The sequence below is a fragment of the Morus notabilis genome, unplaced genomic scaffold, assembly GCF_000414095.1.
Source record: "Morus notabilis unplaced genomic scaffold, ASM41409v2 Scaffold59, whole genome shotgun sequence".
NCBI classification, from domain to species: domain Eukaryota; kingdom Viridiplantae; phylum Streptophyta; class Magnoliopsida; order Rosales; family Moraceae; genus Morus; species Morus notabilis.
In genome coordinates, this window is record NW_010360713.1 from 88,150 (window position 1) to 106,626 (window position 18,477).

The window sequence follows — 18,477 nt, forward strand, 5'->3', positions numbered from 1 at the left end:
CCATTGTCCAGTCCACACGTGAGAGAGAGTGTTAAAGTATTAAACTATTGTTGGCCCACCTCCTAACAACTTAAGCTTTTAGGATGGATTTGTAAACTAACAGGTTGTAATTATCTTATTTAATTAAGGTGATCATATTAATACCTCTTATCTTATATGTTAATTGATACAAAATTAAGCAGACGACAGAAATTGAGACCAACATAGAATTAGAATTTAGATTACCTTTTGGCATAGTACACGCAACATTTGCCTCTCTCAACAAAGTGAGCTAGAGAAATATACCATAAACCACGGCTTATAATAAAGGGTACCCTATAATTAACAAAGTTCAAAATAGTACTCCTACTTAAACAAACGGTCAGAGATAATATATACTAATATTTATAAGTTTTCTAGGCATTAAAAAAAAAATCAATCTTGGGACTTGAAAGGCTCATAAGTGTGGAGATTCTTGTGAAGTCCTTGAATGGCACCACAAGCAGCGGCCAAGGAAATGAGAAAGGTCACAAAGCTAAGGAGTTGCAGCCCGGCCCATTTCGTGGTCCGTTTGGGAATCTTGTTTTGGGCTATGTGCATCTCAACTGGGAAGTAGACCACAATGGGCCAGTACCCAATGGCACCCATTAGTGCAATCATGTCGGTGAAGAAAGGCAGTGCCAAGGCTACCACGGTTACTATCACCACAAAAAGTGTTCTCCAAGTTAGCCTGAAGAGGTTCATAATGATGAGTCTTTTGCCGTACACTGAAATTATGTGCTCTTTGGTTATGAAACCTGAGTTGGGCCACGTCTTGCTGGCCCAGGTTTCTACTGCACGGAACACGGGCTGAGCCAATACCTGCGAATTTGGGGTAATTTAAGAAGGGTAATGCATGTATCGATTTTTATTTTTTATTTTTATTTTATAATTTTTTAGTTAAATAATTACGCTAATAAAAGAGTATTTATTAAAAATAAAGAGTAAAAGTCCAGACTCATACACTCTTAAAGATAAATTCTCTATTTTTTTATTTAAAAAAGAAAAAAGAAGATACATATCCTTTAAAGTTTACGATTCTTGATTTTTATTCCTATTAATATTCTTTTTAGTTAATGAACTATATGAGTAAAAAAAGTACTAATTAAGAGTAAGGGATGAAATTTTAAAACTATACACTCTAAGGTGAGTTCAACAATTTTCTCATTTGTCTTAAAAGTAAAGGAACAATAAGGAATTTGCCCCTATAAATCACTTTCTTACTTTTGAGTCCTTTTCTTAGAAGTCTGTCGTTTCTTTGTGTATAATGAGAGAAAACAAAGGCAATAAGATATCATTTGAGGCCCGAGACCACATAAACGGATCCTTTGTGTTCCATTGTGCATCATTAAGAACAATCAAAGTCGAGTCCAAGCTCATCGGTTTGGCCCCTTTTTTCGCCCACACAGCATAATGTTTTATTTTGAGAAAATTAATCAAATTGATGATACAAACCTGATATGCGCCCACTAGGTGAACCACGATGAAGAAGTTGGCCAAATCAATGACCCAGGAGGTTTGATGAAATCCGAAGCCCGCCAGAAGGTTCTCCGGCGCGTGGTCTCCGAATGCAGCGTAGCCAAAGCTACCGCACATCATGAAGAATGCCGTCATGACCGAGACTGCTATGGCGCTTGCTCTCTTCATCACTTTGTTTTCTGGTGGGGATGACTTCAAAGTATCCTGATCAAATGATTGTCCCAAAATGCATTCATGTTCACTAACAGTACTCCAAACGAAATGATGTTATTTATGGTTATGTATTTTTATTTAGCATGAACTTCATAATTTCATGCGTTCGGGTGGGCCTATATTTGTAATTAGTTCATGGTTTTGTTGACCTAAGCTATCTATATACTAATACAGTAATATTACTAAAAATTCAGACGATACATCTTGAGATTTTAATGGACAAATGTGTACAAAATAAAGCATTTTATGACCATCGCCATGTAGCTTCACTGCAAAAGAACAGCTACATGACAAAACAGCAGGACTAATTGAACTTCATATGCTATATAAATATAAATATAAATACATATATATATATATATATATATATATGTAAATATGGTGTATGCATGATATACATATTTCAATATTTATGTCTTCATTGATGTAATGACATCGTGTTAGAAAAATTCATAATTTTTTTGTCAACTACTCAATTTTATTACAAATGTTGAATCAATATCTTATGATTAAAACAACGCGCGCCGACGAGTGAATATTAGAGTAATCATTAAAATCACTCCTATATATCGACGTGTGTAAATTTGAGATTGTTTAGGTATATTGGTCACTTCACATCCAAAGTTAACAGAATCAAGGTCAAGGAATGCTACCGTAAAATATTTTTGTCAAAAAAAGTGTCTCCCGTTTAGCCCAAATATAGGGAGTGGAAGTGTATTTTTTTAATTAATTTTATTTTTTTAAGCCGGAAGTGAAACCTGCTTCTAAAAGAAGATGAGGAATAGTAAACAAATGGAAATGTACTTACTTGAATATCAATAAAAACTGGAGCATAAATGCAAGCAAAAGCAATATCACCAGCAGCCGTAAACATTCTCCAAACTTTATCCGCTGCAGACAACCCCACATCGTCTCCGTGCACCCTGATAAATAAGGACGTTTTGCCTTCGCGTCCTGAAATTATAATTCAAATCTCCCAACATCAATCTTTATCTAATTACTTGAAATTAATTTCACACACAAAAGCTAATAATCTATAAATTTGTCTCGTGGTAATTTTTACATGTTACGTGATTAACAAAATTTAGAGTTAGTATGATGTACTAAACTAAAGTTTTCAACATATTTCAAATCACATTAACGAATTAAAATTGTTAAACCTGTGACAATCTTGTGAATGGAGAGTCCAATTCCTGCAGTGGAATACGCAAAAGACATGGCGGCGGCGACGGCAGAGAGCCAAGACAAGTTGTGGAAGTTTGGGATTTGTGACAAGAAAATCTCAACAATCCCGAGGCCAATCATGTGTGGGTTATTCGAGAACTTGCACGGAGCATTTGAACCCCTTTTGCGGTGGCAATATGATTTTTGTATAGCCCTGCAGCTCATATTTGAAACATTAATGTGTTAGGATTAATCCGGATATCTGAACTAAATTACAAGATACAACAATGGAAAATAACAAGATAGAATTGGTGGTTTCGAGGAAAGCCGACTTTCAAGTCAGTGCACAGCACCTATATATGTCTCACAAATCTCATCATGCTCTTAATGTGTTACTAACTCTCTCATTTATACTACTGAAAGACTACTAACTATCAGGTTCTTATCACGATGAAACTAACAAATTAAAATTGTTATGTAATTAAAGAAAAACCAAGCTACGATTTTGCAAATACATAGTACTGATTATTTATAGGACATTGTGTTAAGTTTGTTAACAGTTATTTTAACTAGAGACACGTTATTTATGTACAAATAGAACATGCATATATTACTATATATTCACCAACCTATAGAAAAACCACTACATTAAAAAAAAAAAATACTGACTAACTGACAATCTAACTAACTAAAAAAACTGGGGACACATTATTTGTAATATACATGCACCAACTTTTTGGTGTATAATTTTGGTAACTCACACTAAGCTTTTGGCCGTAGTGATGGTATAGCCAATTACAAATGACGTAAGGTTGCCATACTGGATCCATCCACATATCATGCACATTGTTCCACCTAATCAACCAAAAGACCAAAAAAGAAAAACCAAAAAGAGAGTGATGAGAAATTAGATCACCAATAAAGGAAATGAAATATATATTTCAGTAAGATTTTTTTATTTTTAAATAAAGTATAGGTCAAATTTTTAGAATATATATTCTTTAGCTCAGTACCTAAGGTGGTTTTGACAGCTTCCATGTAGGAGTGATTTCTTTTGCCAGTGACTGGATCAGGGCTTCTATAGCAATCTGCCAAGAGATTGGCTGTGTAGAGTGAAATCGCCGAGAAAAGTAGGAGAATGCCAACGCCGGCGATCCATCCCAGCTGCGACACTGCCCACGCCAACGAGAGGACTCCAGCACCTATTGCTGTCGTAATTATATGGGCGCATGCAGTCCACAAGGTTCCTGTGTAATTTCATGCAAAATAAAAAAAAATTATGCCTCCAAATTGAAACTAGACAACCTAAGTGAAAATTGGATTATGAGTACCATATTATATTCCTACAACTGTATATAGAAAATAAAATTATACCAAAAAAATATTACTAAAGTTTTTTCGAACTAGCATTTGATTTTGCAAGATTGTTGAATGAGAAAGTGAAACTAAATATTCATGCAAGCATTCAGATATTTGTTCAAATTTAATGCTGCAAAAATTAGAAATCAAAACTGTATGCATGCGTCTACATACATACATATACAAAGTTAGTCTAAGAATCTTCTTTTTTTTTTTTTTTTTAATATATGTTGCATACACTATATACTAGCTAATTAGTAGTAACAATACGAATAAGAAAAGTTGATAATTTCTACACTTGCTTATGGCTTTTTTTATTTTTTTATTTTTTTACCGATGATACAATCAAAACCTTTTCGTTTGTAAGGAGATCACGACACCATGTAGTTACTGGACTGAAATACGTTTTTCTTTTGTACTAAAATGCATAATTCTCTATGTAAATATATAGCAACAGATGATGGTAACATATACTAATTTTCTCTTTTCAACTATATAGAACTGTAAAATATATATATATATATATATTATAGTACTATACAAATTTACAAAAAGAGAAATCTTATGGTTCTATCTAGGGGTGGGCATTGGATCGAAATTAATATGTTTTTTACCATCAATAATCCAATCCAAATTTTTTGAAATCCATCCAATCCAATCCAATATACTATTATCATCTAATCCAATTCGATCCGATATCCATTGGATTTGAATTGGAATGGATGATTAGATTAGCCTGGGCTTTCGTCAAAACTTATTAAGAACAATTAAATTTTGTACAACTTGCTCAAAGTATAAATCTATGTATTTTCAAGACAATTTAGTCTTCATCACCAATTCGTCATCCAATATAAAAATCAAAATCATCAAACATAGCAAACAACATGGCAAACTTACATTTATACAACACAATTTCTTGTCCAAATTAAAAAACAAAAAAAAAAAAAACTAGAAAAAAGATAAATACTGAAAAACAAGTGGACATCATTTGCAAATTGTAATGACCAGCAAAACAAGCACGACTCTACCCATTAGTTGCATATCATATGCATAATTAATTACATATTATATTATATAAGATAAATATATTTGATTGGATTGGAATATTGGATTTTTAAAATTTGAATCCAACATATGTCATCCAAATCCGATCAAATAGTGTTTGGATATCCAATTTTTTTGGATGGATTAGATTAGATTGGTTGTATCAATTGGATGATTGGATAGTCTGCCTACTCCTAATTATATCTATATAGATACATAGATATATAGATATGAATTATAAGTTGGGCAGTAATACCATAAAAAACTTTTCTCAAAGAGGAAATTCCGTGCAAATATATACTTTAACAGCTAATATCTACAAGATAAAAAAGGACTGGCACACAGAAAAAGAGGAGAAAGCATCTTAATCAAAGCCCCTTAAATTAATTCCGAAGAAGTATTGAGAAGAATATTCAATCGACCTAGAATGCAAGATATGACGTTTAACGTAGAAAATATTTCATTTATAAATTAAATGGTACTTATAGTGCTTAATAATTTAAAACATCTTTTCAATTGCTTATCTAAACATGTGTAGTTATAGGTCTTACTCATAGATGTTTAATTCATTTTTGACTCTTAGGAAAACTGAAAGGGTATATTTGGAGAAGTAGTTTATGACATGTTCCAAAAATTTCCATGCAGCATATATACTGTTCTAGAAACTATATATGGTTCTTTCAAAAAAAAAAAAAAACTATATATATAATATACATGGTTAATATTTAATTGTTTCATCTTCCATACGTGTATTTTAGTGCAAAAATAGAATAAAAATAAAGTTAATCAAATCCAATTTTAATTGGATATAACAATAGAACAAGGCCAGAAGCTAACTTATAAGACATTATGATATATAGGATTAAGAATGTATAGTCGGACCAAAAGGCGGCATATAATTGACTTAATTTTTTCTGCATTATTTTACCATGCAAACTGAACCAATTAAGTATACAATTGCTTCTATAGTAAGATGTTATGATATATATCGTAACTGAGAACAAAATATCAAATACCAAATACCACTAGTGGTTTATTATATAGTATTATAATAGCTTTTTTTTTTTTTTTGGAAGGATTTATTATAATAGCTTTTTCAACCAATACGAATTATTCTTGTGGATCTATGTTAGTGTATATATAGTTCTTAGTATCAAAGGGAATATAAAAGGTAAATTAGTGGTGATAATATGGCATGATCTAGTTCTAGTGGTTATTATTAGCCAAACTTCACACACACAACGCACGGGCTTAGCAGGATGCCTCTATCAAATTGTTTTCTATTTAAGGGAATGTGTTAAACTTATTGCGTTTTTCTTTTCCACTTAATTCATCTATTTTTTATTATTATTTTTTATTGTGGTGGTCCTAAAAATGTTGGTTGTTGTGGAAAAATGCCTACACTGTAAGCATGTATAGGAAGAGAGCAAAAGGTAAAAAAAAAAAAAAAAAAAAAAAAACACAACTTTTTATTTATTTATTTTAAAAATACCTACTTTACTATGATTGTACAAGTTAAAATAAATGAAAAACCAACTTTACTAGTACGCCTATCAAAGGGATTAATAAAAAAACATTTTAATAATGAGAATCTCCGTTCTTTCATTTTTATTTTTATTTTTTTATTTACCAATATTCATCCCCCACCATTTTCATTCAGGCAAAAGGAAGAACAACCACCCAAAAAACAAAAACAAAAAAAGAAAATAACTAGTTTTTCTCTCCTATATCCTTAAAGATAACGCCGCAAATAAGCAAAAATGAATCTATTAATTTAGTTTAGATCTAATTATTCGAGATGTGACTATGAGAGTTTTTAATTAATAAAAAAGATTAAATGTAACTTTTTATAAGAATTTTTAATTATAATAAAACTGAAATTAAAATTTAAATTAGTAAAATAAACGGGTCATTATTTTCTTATATGTATATTTTCTGATAACTTTCACACAAATAGAAAAACAGCATACATATAGGGCCCGTTCACTTCATGTATCCCACTCGAATACAGCCCACTCGAATTGAATTTTGGGTTGCGTTTTACGTTCATTAACCAAAACTCGAGTGTGAAACTCGAGTAATAACTCTGATTTCAGAGTTTGGCACACCACTCGTTTTTCCATTACTGCAGTGTGCTTCTACAGTGTTTTCATGTGCTTGAACAGTGCAGATTCCTGATTTCTTCCCGTTGCTGCCTCGTTCCTGCCTCCCCAGTGCAGATTTCTCTATGCTTTTTGCCCGCTGGACCCTGGTTCCTGCCTCCCCCTTCTAATTTCACTCTGAAAAAAGCTATTGTCTGCAGATTTTTAGAGTGAAAATTGACTCTCTCCATTGGGGGAAGGTTACTTGAATCGGTTACTTTGTCGATCCGCAGCGAAAAAAGGTAAACCTCTCCCCTATTTCCACCATTTTTGCTTCGATTTCTTGTTGCATGCCCAACCCTAGAAGTGTTCCCCGCCCCTGCCCTTGAATCTTCATCACGGATACCATTCATCCGCCTCGATGCAACCGGCAAACTCCGTTGGCCGTCTTATTGCGTCGATGTAGAGTCAAACGGAAGAATCTTGCATCTACTGGTTATCTTCCGTTGAGAGGTTACCATCGGCGGTTCCGGTGTCAAGCCGTCGTACGCGCTGCCTCACGATCGCGTTTGGGGGTTTTGATAGACGATAAGCCTTTGTCCTCAACTGGTTCCAACCGGGTATGATATTTCACAACTACTAATCTCCTATATACCATTATTTGTTCTGGATTTGTCATGATCGCACCGTAGTTCTTCTTCGTTTTCACTGATTTGATGCTGAGATATTGGTTGTCGTTTGCATTGTGATGGAAACGTGAGACATATTCCTTGTCGTTTGTATTGTGATGCTAATGTGTAGTGAGACCACTGTTGTCGTTCGCAGTCACGATGTTCTCTTACTTGTTGTCGTATTGCCTCAACTGTTGTCGTTTGTCCCTGTGGCTATTGCATCCCCTGTTCTCGTATTGCCTTGGCTGTTGTCGTTTTTACCTTAGCTTGTTTATTCCCCTGTTGTCGTATTGTCTATCCTATTGCCGTTTTACCTTAGATTATTGCCTACCCTGTTGTCGTATTGGCTGTCCTGTGGCCATTTTTACCTTTAGCTTATTGCCTCCCTTGTTGTCGTATTGTCTCTCCTGTTGCCATTTATACATAAGCTTATTACCTACCCTGTTGTCGTATTGGCTGTCCTATGGCCGTTTTTACCTTAGATTATTGCCTCCCTTGCTATCGTATTGGCTTTCCTGTTGCCGTTTATATCTTAGCTTATTACCTGCCTCCCCTGTTGTCGTATACTATCTCCACTGCCGTTTATACCTTAGCTTATGGCATCCCCTATTGTCGTATATTCTCTCCATTACCGTTTTTACCTTAGGTTATGGCATCTCCTATTGTTGTACTGGCTCTGCTGTTGCCGTTTTTACCTTAGCTTATGGCATCTCCCATTGTTGTACTTGCTGTGCTGTTGCCGTTTTTACCTAGCTTATTGCCTCCCCCTGTGGATGTATTGGCTCTGCTGTTGCTGTTTTTACCTTAGCTTATGGACTCTCTTATTGTTGTATTGGCTATCCTGTTGCCGTTTTTACATTAGCTTATTGCCTCCCCTGTGGATCTACTGCCTCTGCTGTTAGTGTATTGACTCCCCTATGGTTGTATCGCACATGACCGCTTAACAAACAGGTAATGTTGGCAATGATGAAATTGGTTCAAAAATTAGAACACTCGTCGTAGTGGCGTCCTGTAGGCAATGTGACAGTTAGTTATCGCTTCATTGGAATTTATCGAGTGCCTCTGAAGCATGGCAGCTACGTCACTCCTGCTTATAAGGATGATGCTCCGAGTGTTGTTGCGATTTCTCAGCTACAAAATTTCTGAGCCAGTAATAACATTGCCTCACTTGTTACATGTATAAACCAGGTAATAGTACGTTGGTTAATGGCAGTGATGTTCGAAAAATGTTCGGAGCCATTTATAACTGTGTCTAGTCGTTAGATTGTTTCAAATATCTGACTCACGCGTACGGCCATTCTTCTTGTGCGTCGTTACGCTTCTTTCTTTCCTATTTTTAGATGCCGAGAGGGAAACCCGACGATGAAGCCACTCTACACTGGACTGAAAGGCAGAAAGAGGAGTTGCTTATGCGACTCGCTGCCTACAATCGTGATGCCAACGGTCGAAAACCGGATTCTAAAACATGGGAGGATTGGGCGCAACATCTTCAACAGTTCTTTAAGGATCAAGTCACCCCTGCCAAAGTGCAGCAGATGAAAGTCCGACTCAAAGCCAAGTTTGACCATGAGCTTACATTACGCAATAACACAGGACTTGGCTGGGACCCTGTTACCGGTGCTGTGACATGCACTGATGAATATTGGGAAGATTTTGCCAAGGTAAACGTCTAAACAATTATTGTTCTATGGGTAGTCAATTCTTGCAATATTTTGCCAAGGTCATTTTGTTTGCTCATTCATATGCAGAACAAGAAATGGGCAAAATCGGCAAAGAATCAGCCTCTTAAAAATTGGGACTTGTACTATGAGGCCTTTGGTGGTACGAGGGCAAGTGGGGCATTTGAGAAGGGATTGGATAATCCAACGAACATAGATGAGGGTCCAGTACACATCTCCGACGAAGAAAGGGCGACATCTGATGAGGGTGGCAGCGAAGATGGTTTCATTGCCTCCATGCGGGCCGGTTTGAACAATGCAGCTAGAGGTCTCAACATTGCGTCATCCTCCAAAGCGATTGGCAAGAAATCAGCCAAGTCCTCACATAAGGTAATATGTGACCCTGTAGCGAGGGATTTAATCGGCAAGCTTGTCTCTTCTATTGAAAGCAAGCGTAGTAGTCGCACTAAAAGCTCTAGTGCGAATCAAGCTGCGCCTATTGTCGATCTCCAGGACCAATGCCAGGGCATAGTTAGGGAAATGGCGCTTGATGATGAAACCGCAATAATGTTTTTGGAGGCTATCATATATATGTCATATATATATGTGAAGAGAGAGAGAGAGTATATTGTCTGATAACTTTCACACAAATAGAAAAACAGCATACATATATACATACACTACCATCATATATATGTCATATATATATGGAAGAGAGAGAGAGAGAGAGAGAGAGAGAGAGAGAGAGTACCGGGTCTTTTATGTCTTCCCTCATCGTCTAATGTTATATATATATATATATATATATATATATATATATATATATTCTTATGAAGAACAGAAATGCATGCCAATGTGGGAAATGCACCATGTTCACGTTTTTTACATAACAGAAATGCATGCCAATGTTGAAATTAATTAGAGTTTGGCATTTGTGCAAGTGAACACAAAACTCAAGTTTCAAAAGTTAAATAGTCAACACCTAAACACTAAACTCCAAATTTCAAATTACACTCAACTTTTTTGAAACTCGAATCTAGTTTTTTAACTCGAATCATAAAATTTGAGTTAGTGAAGTGAACGGGCCCATATACACACACTACCATCATATATATCATATATATGTCATATATATATGGAAGAGAGAGAGAGAGAGAGAGAGAGAGAGAGAGAGAGTACCGGTTCTTTTAGGTCTTCCATCATCGTCTAGTTCTTGTTCAGCTAATTGGTCTTTTCTAGGTGAAACCAAACCAGATGCACAAAACCCATTTTCAAACATTTCTAGCTCACTCACACGAGTTGTATTACTCCCCATTTAGGCCTTCCTCACACTTCTTCGCCCAACCAAGTCTCTACGTTCAAAAGAATATTGCTTATTCTTATCATTTTTCACGCTTCTTCAAGAATGAAACAATAATTTGGATTTCGAGGGAATTATAATTTGGAATTTTAGATGAAGAAAATGTCAAATCGGGATATGATATTGGTCTCTCTCTGGTCAAGGTTCTTGTCCAAATTCACAATAGTCCTACATATACACACACACACACACTACCACAGTACCACGTTTCTTTACGCATGTAAAGTTTTCCCCACGTGGCATGAAATGACTGGGGGAAAAATTCAAGTCTACATGAGAGGGAGAATTTTTTTTCTCTTTGTGGGAGGAGCTTTTTGGTAACTGATGAGCCTTACAAAGGAAAAGTGTCAATTGATAAAGAAAAGGAAGGGTATCTATGTTTTTGTTGTTGTCAGATTTAGGAGATGTTTGGGTTGAAGAATTCAAACCATGATTTAAATTATAATTTATGATTTGTTATAATATTTTTTTTCATAAAAAATACACGTAAATTGAAAATAATTCTAATCCATGAACTAAACGTCTCCTTAGAATTATTAGTTTTCTTTTTCTTTTTTTCCTTTTTACACTTTCAATGTATGTCAACCTTAAGAATTAATGCAGTCAAACGACTCTTTGACTCTTGACTCAAAATTTAGATACGGCCATTTCTTATTCTACAGGACCACCACTGAGTACTTGAAATAAATTCAGCACTAATTAATCGAGAATCTAGAGTCTATAGATTATTATGCTCAATAATGTGATTTTTAATTTAGATATGATAACTTTTATATATGCTTGTGGAATTGATCTTATGCCATTGTGGACGCAACTTTTTTTTTCTTTCCTCTTGGACATGAAAGAAGCAATTGGGATTCTGGTCATATAGATTTGAAAGTAACATATAACGCAGAAAGTCTTCGTTTTGTAGGAGAAAAAGAAAGAACATCCACAACATGTATGGTACATGGTTGGTGGAACAGTGAATTGGTTGCTTATGTAAGATGGTGGCGACTTACAGGATGTTTGTTTTTTTTATTCGTCATTGGTTCTGAATCATAATTCATGGTTCTTTACAGTGTTTTTCTCTCACAAAAAATATACATAAAACGAAAATAATTCTGAATAATAATTCTAAATCTATAAACTAAACGTCAATTTATTGATTTATAGAGTCAATAACAACCCGGGAGTTGAAGGGATTCCATAGAATATTGCAAGAGATTGTTTTTTTTTTTTTATAAAAAAAATATTGAACATAAATGTGTTATGTTCGGTGGAGGTGAAAAGTAGTAGGAAATAAAAGAGCGGAGAGAATTTTAAAGAAAAAACAGATTTGTACTTTATTTGGTAGGAAAGAAAAGTAAAGAAAAGGAAAAAGTGGAGAGATGAAATAATTTATGAATTTCGTGTTTTTCATCCTTCAGAAATGGAGAGATTTTCAGAGAGAAAACTTGTTATTTTTGTATAAATAGTCAAATTACCATTTTTTATCTTCATTTTAAACTAAGAAGAACAATAATATATTGACAAAATAGAACTTGACCAACTATTTTCTTCTCTTCCTATCATCAAACAAGACAAATAAAAAAGACCCTTTCTTTCATTCATATTTCCCTCCCTAATTTTTTCCGTAGTTTCAATTTGACCAAGTGCACATGATCTCATTACTTGCTACTCATATTTCATCTCCTTTAGGGCTATGTTTTGGCTCAATATAGCAGAAAAGTACATGATTTGCTAATAATTTTTCGCAGGTCTATTATTTATGTCATTCTAAATAATTAATTTATTGTGACCTTATTTTTCTGTTTATTAATTAAATGAAAATTTTTTATTGTTGAGTAGAGTCACATAAATAATATTTTTTTTTACAAATAACAAGACACCTGAAATCTTTGTGTTCATAAAAAAAAAAAAAAAAAAAAACTGACAAGACACCTAAAATCTTGAAACCACATTATTTAAACTACAAAGTTTTATTGAGTAGAGTGATATAAATAATAACGAAACCTCCCTCTATGTTACCTTATGTGTTTATAAATGCTGTACATATGCCCGTGTTCTACAAATCATGTAAAAAAACCTTTTGTCTGATCCTTTTGGTCAAAATAACAATGTGAATAGACAGATTTACTGTTTAGTCTCTGTTTTAGAGAGAGGGAATGCAATACCATAGTTAATATTTCTTACCAGCTTTTTTTTTAGAACCCAAAGATACTTAGGGATACAAAGACAAATGACAATTTTTTAGAGTTTTTTTTTTTTTTAATAATTGACCGAGGCTTTATAAAATTAGGAAAATGGTCTTTATTTATTAACTTAGTAACTAATCACTAATCAACTCAATTGATCACTAATTAACTTAATAAGTCATTATTAATCCATATTAGATGTGGTTAACGAAAATCATTTAGTAATTGATCAATTTCAATAAACAAATTAGAAGTTTATCAGTGATAAAACATTGGTAAATTGATAATAAATTGATTCATCATTCATTTTTTTTTTTTGATTGAATGGTTTACCATTGATTGATTATTGTAGAAAAACGACTACTTCCCTTAAATAAAAAAATTTAGGTCATTTGTTTAAAAGAATAAAAAGTTTAGCTATTTATTAAAAGAGGTGGTCAAAAACCGACCATCTACATAATTTTTCCAAATATTTATTTATTAAGGGCATTGTGGAAGCACAGAGTATGAGAACAAAGAAGGGTTACATTGTTTTTTTAAATACATGAGCTTCAAAAAAATATTAATAATAAATGCCAACATGCCTTCCCTATAGTTTCGTTCACTCCATTCTTCTCAACGAGCAACAACACACCAAAAAACCATTGTATGTGCTTCATTTTTGGAAAGATGACTTGTTCCCTCCTGACAATCCGACCTTAGTCGCCTGGTCTTACCTCTTTCATTTTTCTTTTTTATTTTTTTTAAAATTTCCCCCTTTTTTTGTTTGAATCTATTTTTTTAAAACAAAATAAATAAAATTGTTTCGTAGTTTTATTTTTCACTTAGATAAGAAGTTAACAAGGGCATCTTGGTCTTTTAGAAAATGTTTTAAGTAGTATTCAATAAATTCGCAGTAGATTGGAGATTTTTAACTTTTGTGAAACATGGAGGATAAGCTCAACGTATAGGATGGAAGGTTTTATTTCGAAATATGTTGGGAAAATTTTTGTTGATTGTTATTATCTCCGATATAAACATCTGTATTCATAGAAACACGACCAATCCTCTATACACTATGGACGACAACAAAATAAAAAACAACAATATTTAAACTTAAACGACACATCTGCGAAAAATAAGACGATTCTCCTAAACGACAAATTGATACTAATATAAATGACAACATTTATAATAAAAAAAAAATAAAAAAAAAAAACCATAAACGACGACATCTCTTAGGAAGACGCCAATCTCCTGATAGTAAAATCTGCAACAACAATATTTAAGCTGTAAACGACGCATCCCAGAAGCGCGACCAATCTCCTAAAACGACAATAGAATACAATATAAACTGACTATAAACAGCAACAAAATATAGGCGACGACATCCCTCAGAAATTCGACCAATCTCCTAAAAAACGACAATAAAACCTGAAAGCGACGGTACTTATGAAAAAGACAATGATGTGGTAAAAAAAAAAAAAAAAAAAAAAAAAAACACTTTACACGGCAACAAAATATATGGGACGATACCTCTCCGATGATTTGGAAAACTGCAGCATCGTTTGAAAACAGCAATACCATAGACAATATAAGACAAAATACTAAAATGACGACATTTTTTCTTTTTTGGAAAATAAGGACGACATATCTTCACTACATCAATAATTGTAAAACAGCGGACTCAACGGCCATTAAAAACCTACAATAAAAGGAACCTATATCATGTTTTCATTTAAAAATATCCCTAGGAGAAGAATACATTTCGTGTTATATAAGTCAAAATCGAGGGATTTTTTTTTTTGAAATTTTCCCCCTAGATATGACAATAATATACAAAAACGACATCAAATTAGGAGAAGAAAGAAATTCATGAAGATGCTTCGAGAAGAACTTTCAAGAGAAATTACACCCAAGAAAATAGTCGCGGATGTGTTTTATTATTGATCAACTACGAAAGTGCTCTTCTTTTTATAGAAAGATGGATTCAATATTACTAAATAATAAAGAAATAATGGAACCATCGCCAAGCAAGATTATAAACAATTAATCCTCATAAACAAAGCTCAATTTAGCAATGTCGTACGCTAGCTGTCACCGAATTACAAGATGACCTAGGGACATAGAAAGCATTACGATAATTCAAGTCCTTCATGTTCATGAAAATAAAGTAAATTCACTCAATTTTTGTCATCATTTTCTTTCACTAGGAAACTTTTCCAACATTTTAAACAAAGACACGATTAAAGAAAAAAACTACAATGTCTCGCAGATAACAAACTCTTTCAAACTAAATCACGCCACAAATGTAACATTTTCTTACATACAATTAATATATATAATATTCATACCCGCAGCATATATATATATATATAGCGATATATAATTGTCATTTAGATGCAAGGACACACTATATAACTAACTAGAGACGTGCACATATATAACGTGTCCTTCATCTCTCTCTCTCTCTCTCTCTATATATATATATATATATTATGATGCGACATACTAATTAAGTCATAGGACACTCTCACTTTCATTCACAATGCAAACTGATAATAATTATACATGAAAGCCCACAGACAGAATCTATAATACGACTTTGAAATTTCAAGGGAAAAAAAAAGTTGCTGCTGTCTCATCCGCCAAATTCCATTGTAGAATCAAGTGGTGTCTTTTCGATAATCTGAGTACTGCTACTAACTGAAAACAGCCAAACTCGCATTATAATTTGTAATGTAATGTAATGTGGGTCCAATTCCAAAAGCGTGACAACAAAAGGAGGAGAAAAAAGTGGTCTCACGTTTTAGAGTGGAAAGCTCTATGCTCCTCAAAACGCGCAGCCTCTTCGCAGTGGATACAAACATTCTGCCAAAAAAAAAAAAAGGGGTCAGTTATAAGATTAGTCACTGATTAATTTCCTAATCTCTTTATAGACAGAAAGAATATAATATAATATAATATATATAAATATATATATATAAAGTAAACTATGGTACTAAATTTATTTTGCTAATAAAAAAATCGGCGGTGCCCTCACGTGCTTAGTCTAGCGGCACCTTATCAATCTACTAATTATAAGTGGAATGAAAATAAACAAAATTTCCTTCTCGTTGACAATGAAATCAATCTCTAAATACGATATGAGAGAATTTTGTTAGGTAGTTCTTTGCTGCTATACCAATACCCGGTGGTAACTGGCACTAAATTGTTTACTAACATTTTTTGACACACTAAAAATAAGGTGACAATTAGTTCGTGTTAAAATATTATTCGTAAAAGAGATTTTAGTAATTAGCATTTATATATTTATATTATACACACATGATTTATATATTCAGATACACAAAGAGTATATACTTACTTCCATGGGACATCCCCAACAAGCATTCTGTCACCTTCATTATCTTCATAAACCAGTGTATATTCTCCATTAATGACTGTTTCTGTGTGATCCCCGGTCTGTCCATTACTTTCCGAGACGGAATAATCGCTTTGAACTATATATGGCATACATGAAAGCAATATAGTAAACAATATAGTAAATGGCCAGATTTAAAAAAAAAAATATATATATATATATATATTAGGCATAAATAAATCATGATCATATATATATATGTATATGTATATGTATATTTATTAGTGGAGTTCTATTCATTTGAGTTTGTACTAGGTAATTAAATTAATTATTACCTGCAAGTAGGCCTCGGAAGAGTTTATCAATGGCATAGGACAGTTTCTCATAACTATCATAAGCTTTGAGATCAACTTTTCTTCCAATAGGGAATCCTTCCATGTTGATCTTTACAAACATATGATCTACTTCTGATTTCTTTCCCTGATCCTGCTGCACAGGAACTTCCTTTTTGGACTCATCATCATGATCATAATTGGTGATTGATGGTACTGTAGTCTTCAAAAAGCTGCCGCTACCAAGATTTTTCCTGCAGGAACGGATTGGAGGCCACCCGACCACCGGCGGCGCTCTACCGGAAGTAGTACTGTAATCATCAATGCAGAAAAATGTTAGCATTGAAAAATGTTAGACCTCAAACAACATGCAAATCTGACAATTTAAAACTTTCAACCATGAGTAGCTTTTACCAAATTTTTTTTTTTTTTGCAAGTGTTACTATAATAGACCTCATTTCTGAATGTTAGAATACATTATCAGAACAATACTAAAATAAAGTAAAATGTATACAAATATGACAGGTCCGAAACATAAATTATCAACGTAGTTTGTTCTTTATTATCCTAACCATCTGTAAATACTTTTCTAACGCAAAACTAACCGACCGCTTTTAGGTATTGTTTGCTCATAGTTTTGAACAGAAAGTTTAAACATAAATTCAAATTTTTGTAAGAGAAAACACTAGCAAAAAAAAAAAGGTTTGAATCAAAACCAAACGACGCCTTAACTACTACAGAAGCTTTTCATTACTTTATATATGTATGTATGAGTATATACGCAAGAAAAGCTGCAGAAAAACATACATTTTATATCTATATGTACCTTTTCTGACAGCAATTTGGGGCAGAGGAACTGGCAAACTTGGAAACAGTAGTACCAGCAGGAACTGAACATGCCTTCTTATTATGATCTGAGATTTGCAACTGATGATCATGATGATCTCCAGGAGGACCAAGCCTGAGCTCCAGCTTTTTGTTGTCGTCTGATGCGCCATTCAGGAGGAGGAGGCTTCTTTTGTTTTTTCTAGTTGTGATATTATTCCATTCTTTGTTGTCGTCTGGAACCAGCTGATTATGCATGATCTGATCATCATCATGATCATGAGGTGCCATATTTTGATCTCTTTTGTCAAGAAATTATGAAGAGCAAATATGATAAAACCTGGACATAAGGAAAAATATAGCTTTTAGCGGTTTTTTTTTTTTTTTTTTTTTAAGAGCCGGCTTTGGAGAAATGGAGTTTGAGAAGTTTGCAAATGGGCATGACATGATTATAGTTTTTACACTTTTTAGAAGAAAGTTGGAAGTTGGGTCCACTAGAGATAATGTTGTGGAGAAGAAAATAAAATTACATGTGTGTAACATGAGTATAAAAATATCAAAATGAACTAATTATTAAGAAAAAGAGAAATATTTATCAACACACTAGTTTTTGGCCTATCAGAACCATTTAATAATGTATATAGTGTATGTAACAATTACATGAAAGTTTAGAAGCAAACCTCTTAGCATAGTAAGAACAAAACTCAATAATAATAGATGAACTTTTTTTTTTTTTTTTTTGCTTGAATAATA

The 18,477-nt window shown here is 33.4% G+C and overlaps 2 protein-coding genes across 3 annotated transcripts; both read right to left on the minus strand.

Annotated features, from left to right (window-relative positions):
• Positions 1-414: 414 nt before the first annotated feature.
• On the minus strand, positions 415-11,056 carry LOC21389337 (amino acid permease 8). Its single transcript, XM_010097158.2, has 7 exons — positions 10,867-11,056; positions 3,888-4,121; positions 3,636-3,729; positions 2,871-3,088; positions 2,519-2,664; positions 1,474-1,701; positions 415-840 (listed from the first exon to the last, which is right to left on the minus strand). The coding sequence occupies exons 1-7, from the start codon at positions 11,000-11,002 to the stop codon at positions 415-417; spliced, it is 1,482 nt and encodes a 493-aa protein (XP_010095460.2). The 5' UTR covers positions 11,003-11,056.
• A 4,498-nt stretch (positions 11,057-15,554) lies between these two features.
• On the minus strand, positions 15,555-18,477 carry LOC21389338 (auxin-responsive protein IAA18). Of its 2 annotated transcripts, XM_024164992.1 has the most exons (6): positions 18,405-18,477; positions 17,726-18,064; positions 16,903-17,210; positions 16,571-16,706; positions 16,010-16,074; positions 15,555-15,909 (listed from the first exon to the last, which is right to left on the minus strand). In XM_024164992.1, the coding sequence occupies exons 2-6, from the start codon at positions 18,013-18,015 to the stop codon at positions 15,845-15,847; spliced, it is 864 nt and encodes a 287-aa protein (XP_024020760.1). In that variant the 5' UTR covers positions 18,016-18,064; positions 18,405-18,477; the 3' UTR covers positions 15,555-15,844. The 2 variants fall into 2 exon arrangements, with proteins under 2 accessions (XP_024020760.1, XP_010095461.1); XM_010097159.2 differs by lacking the exon at positions 18,405-18,477 and having other exon boundaries at positions 17,726-18,142.

What these genes read in the sequence shown, in the direction of transcription:
- LOC21389337 (XM_010097158.2), bottom strand. Translation starts at nt 11,002, where the DNA reads ATGGGGAGTAATACAACTCGTGTGAGTGAGCTAGAAATGTTTGAAAAT. An exon ending in ACTACGGCCAAAAGCTTAGT is followed by an intron (nt 3,089 to 3,635) that starts GTGAGTTACCAA and finishes TATGAGCTGCAG; the next exon opens with GGCTATACAAAAATCATATT. An exon ending in CAGTTTTTATTGATATTCAA is followed by an intron (nt 1,702 to 2,518) that starts GTAAGTACATTT and finishes TCATTTGATCAG; the next exon opens with GATACTTTGAAGTCATCCCC.
- LOC21389338 (XM_024164992.1), bottom strand. Translation starts at nt 18,015, where the DNA reads ATGGCACCTCATGATCATGATGATGATCAGATCATGCATAATCAGCTG. An exon ending in CCAAATTGCTGTCAGAAAAG is followed by an intron (nt 17,211 to 17,725) that starts GTACATATAGAT and finishes TGATGATTACAG; the next exon opens with TACTACTTCCGGTAGAGCGC. An exon ending in CTTCCGAGGCCTACTTGCAG is followed by an intron (nt 16,707 to 16,902) that starts GTAATAATTAAT and finishes TGCCATATATAG; the next exon opens with TTCAAAGCGATTATTCCGTC.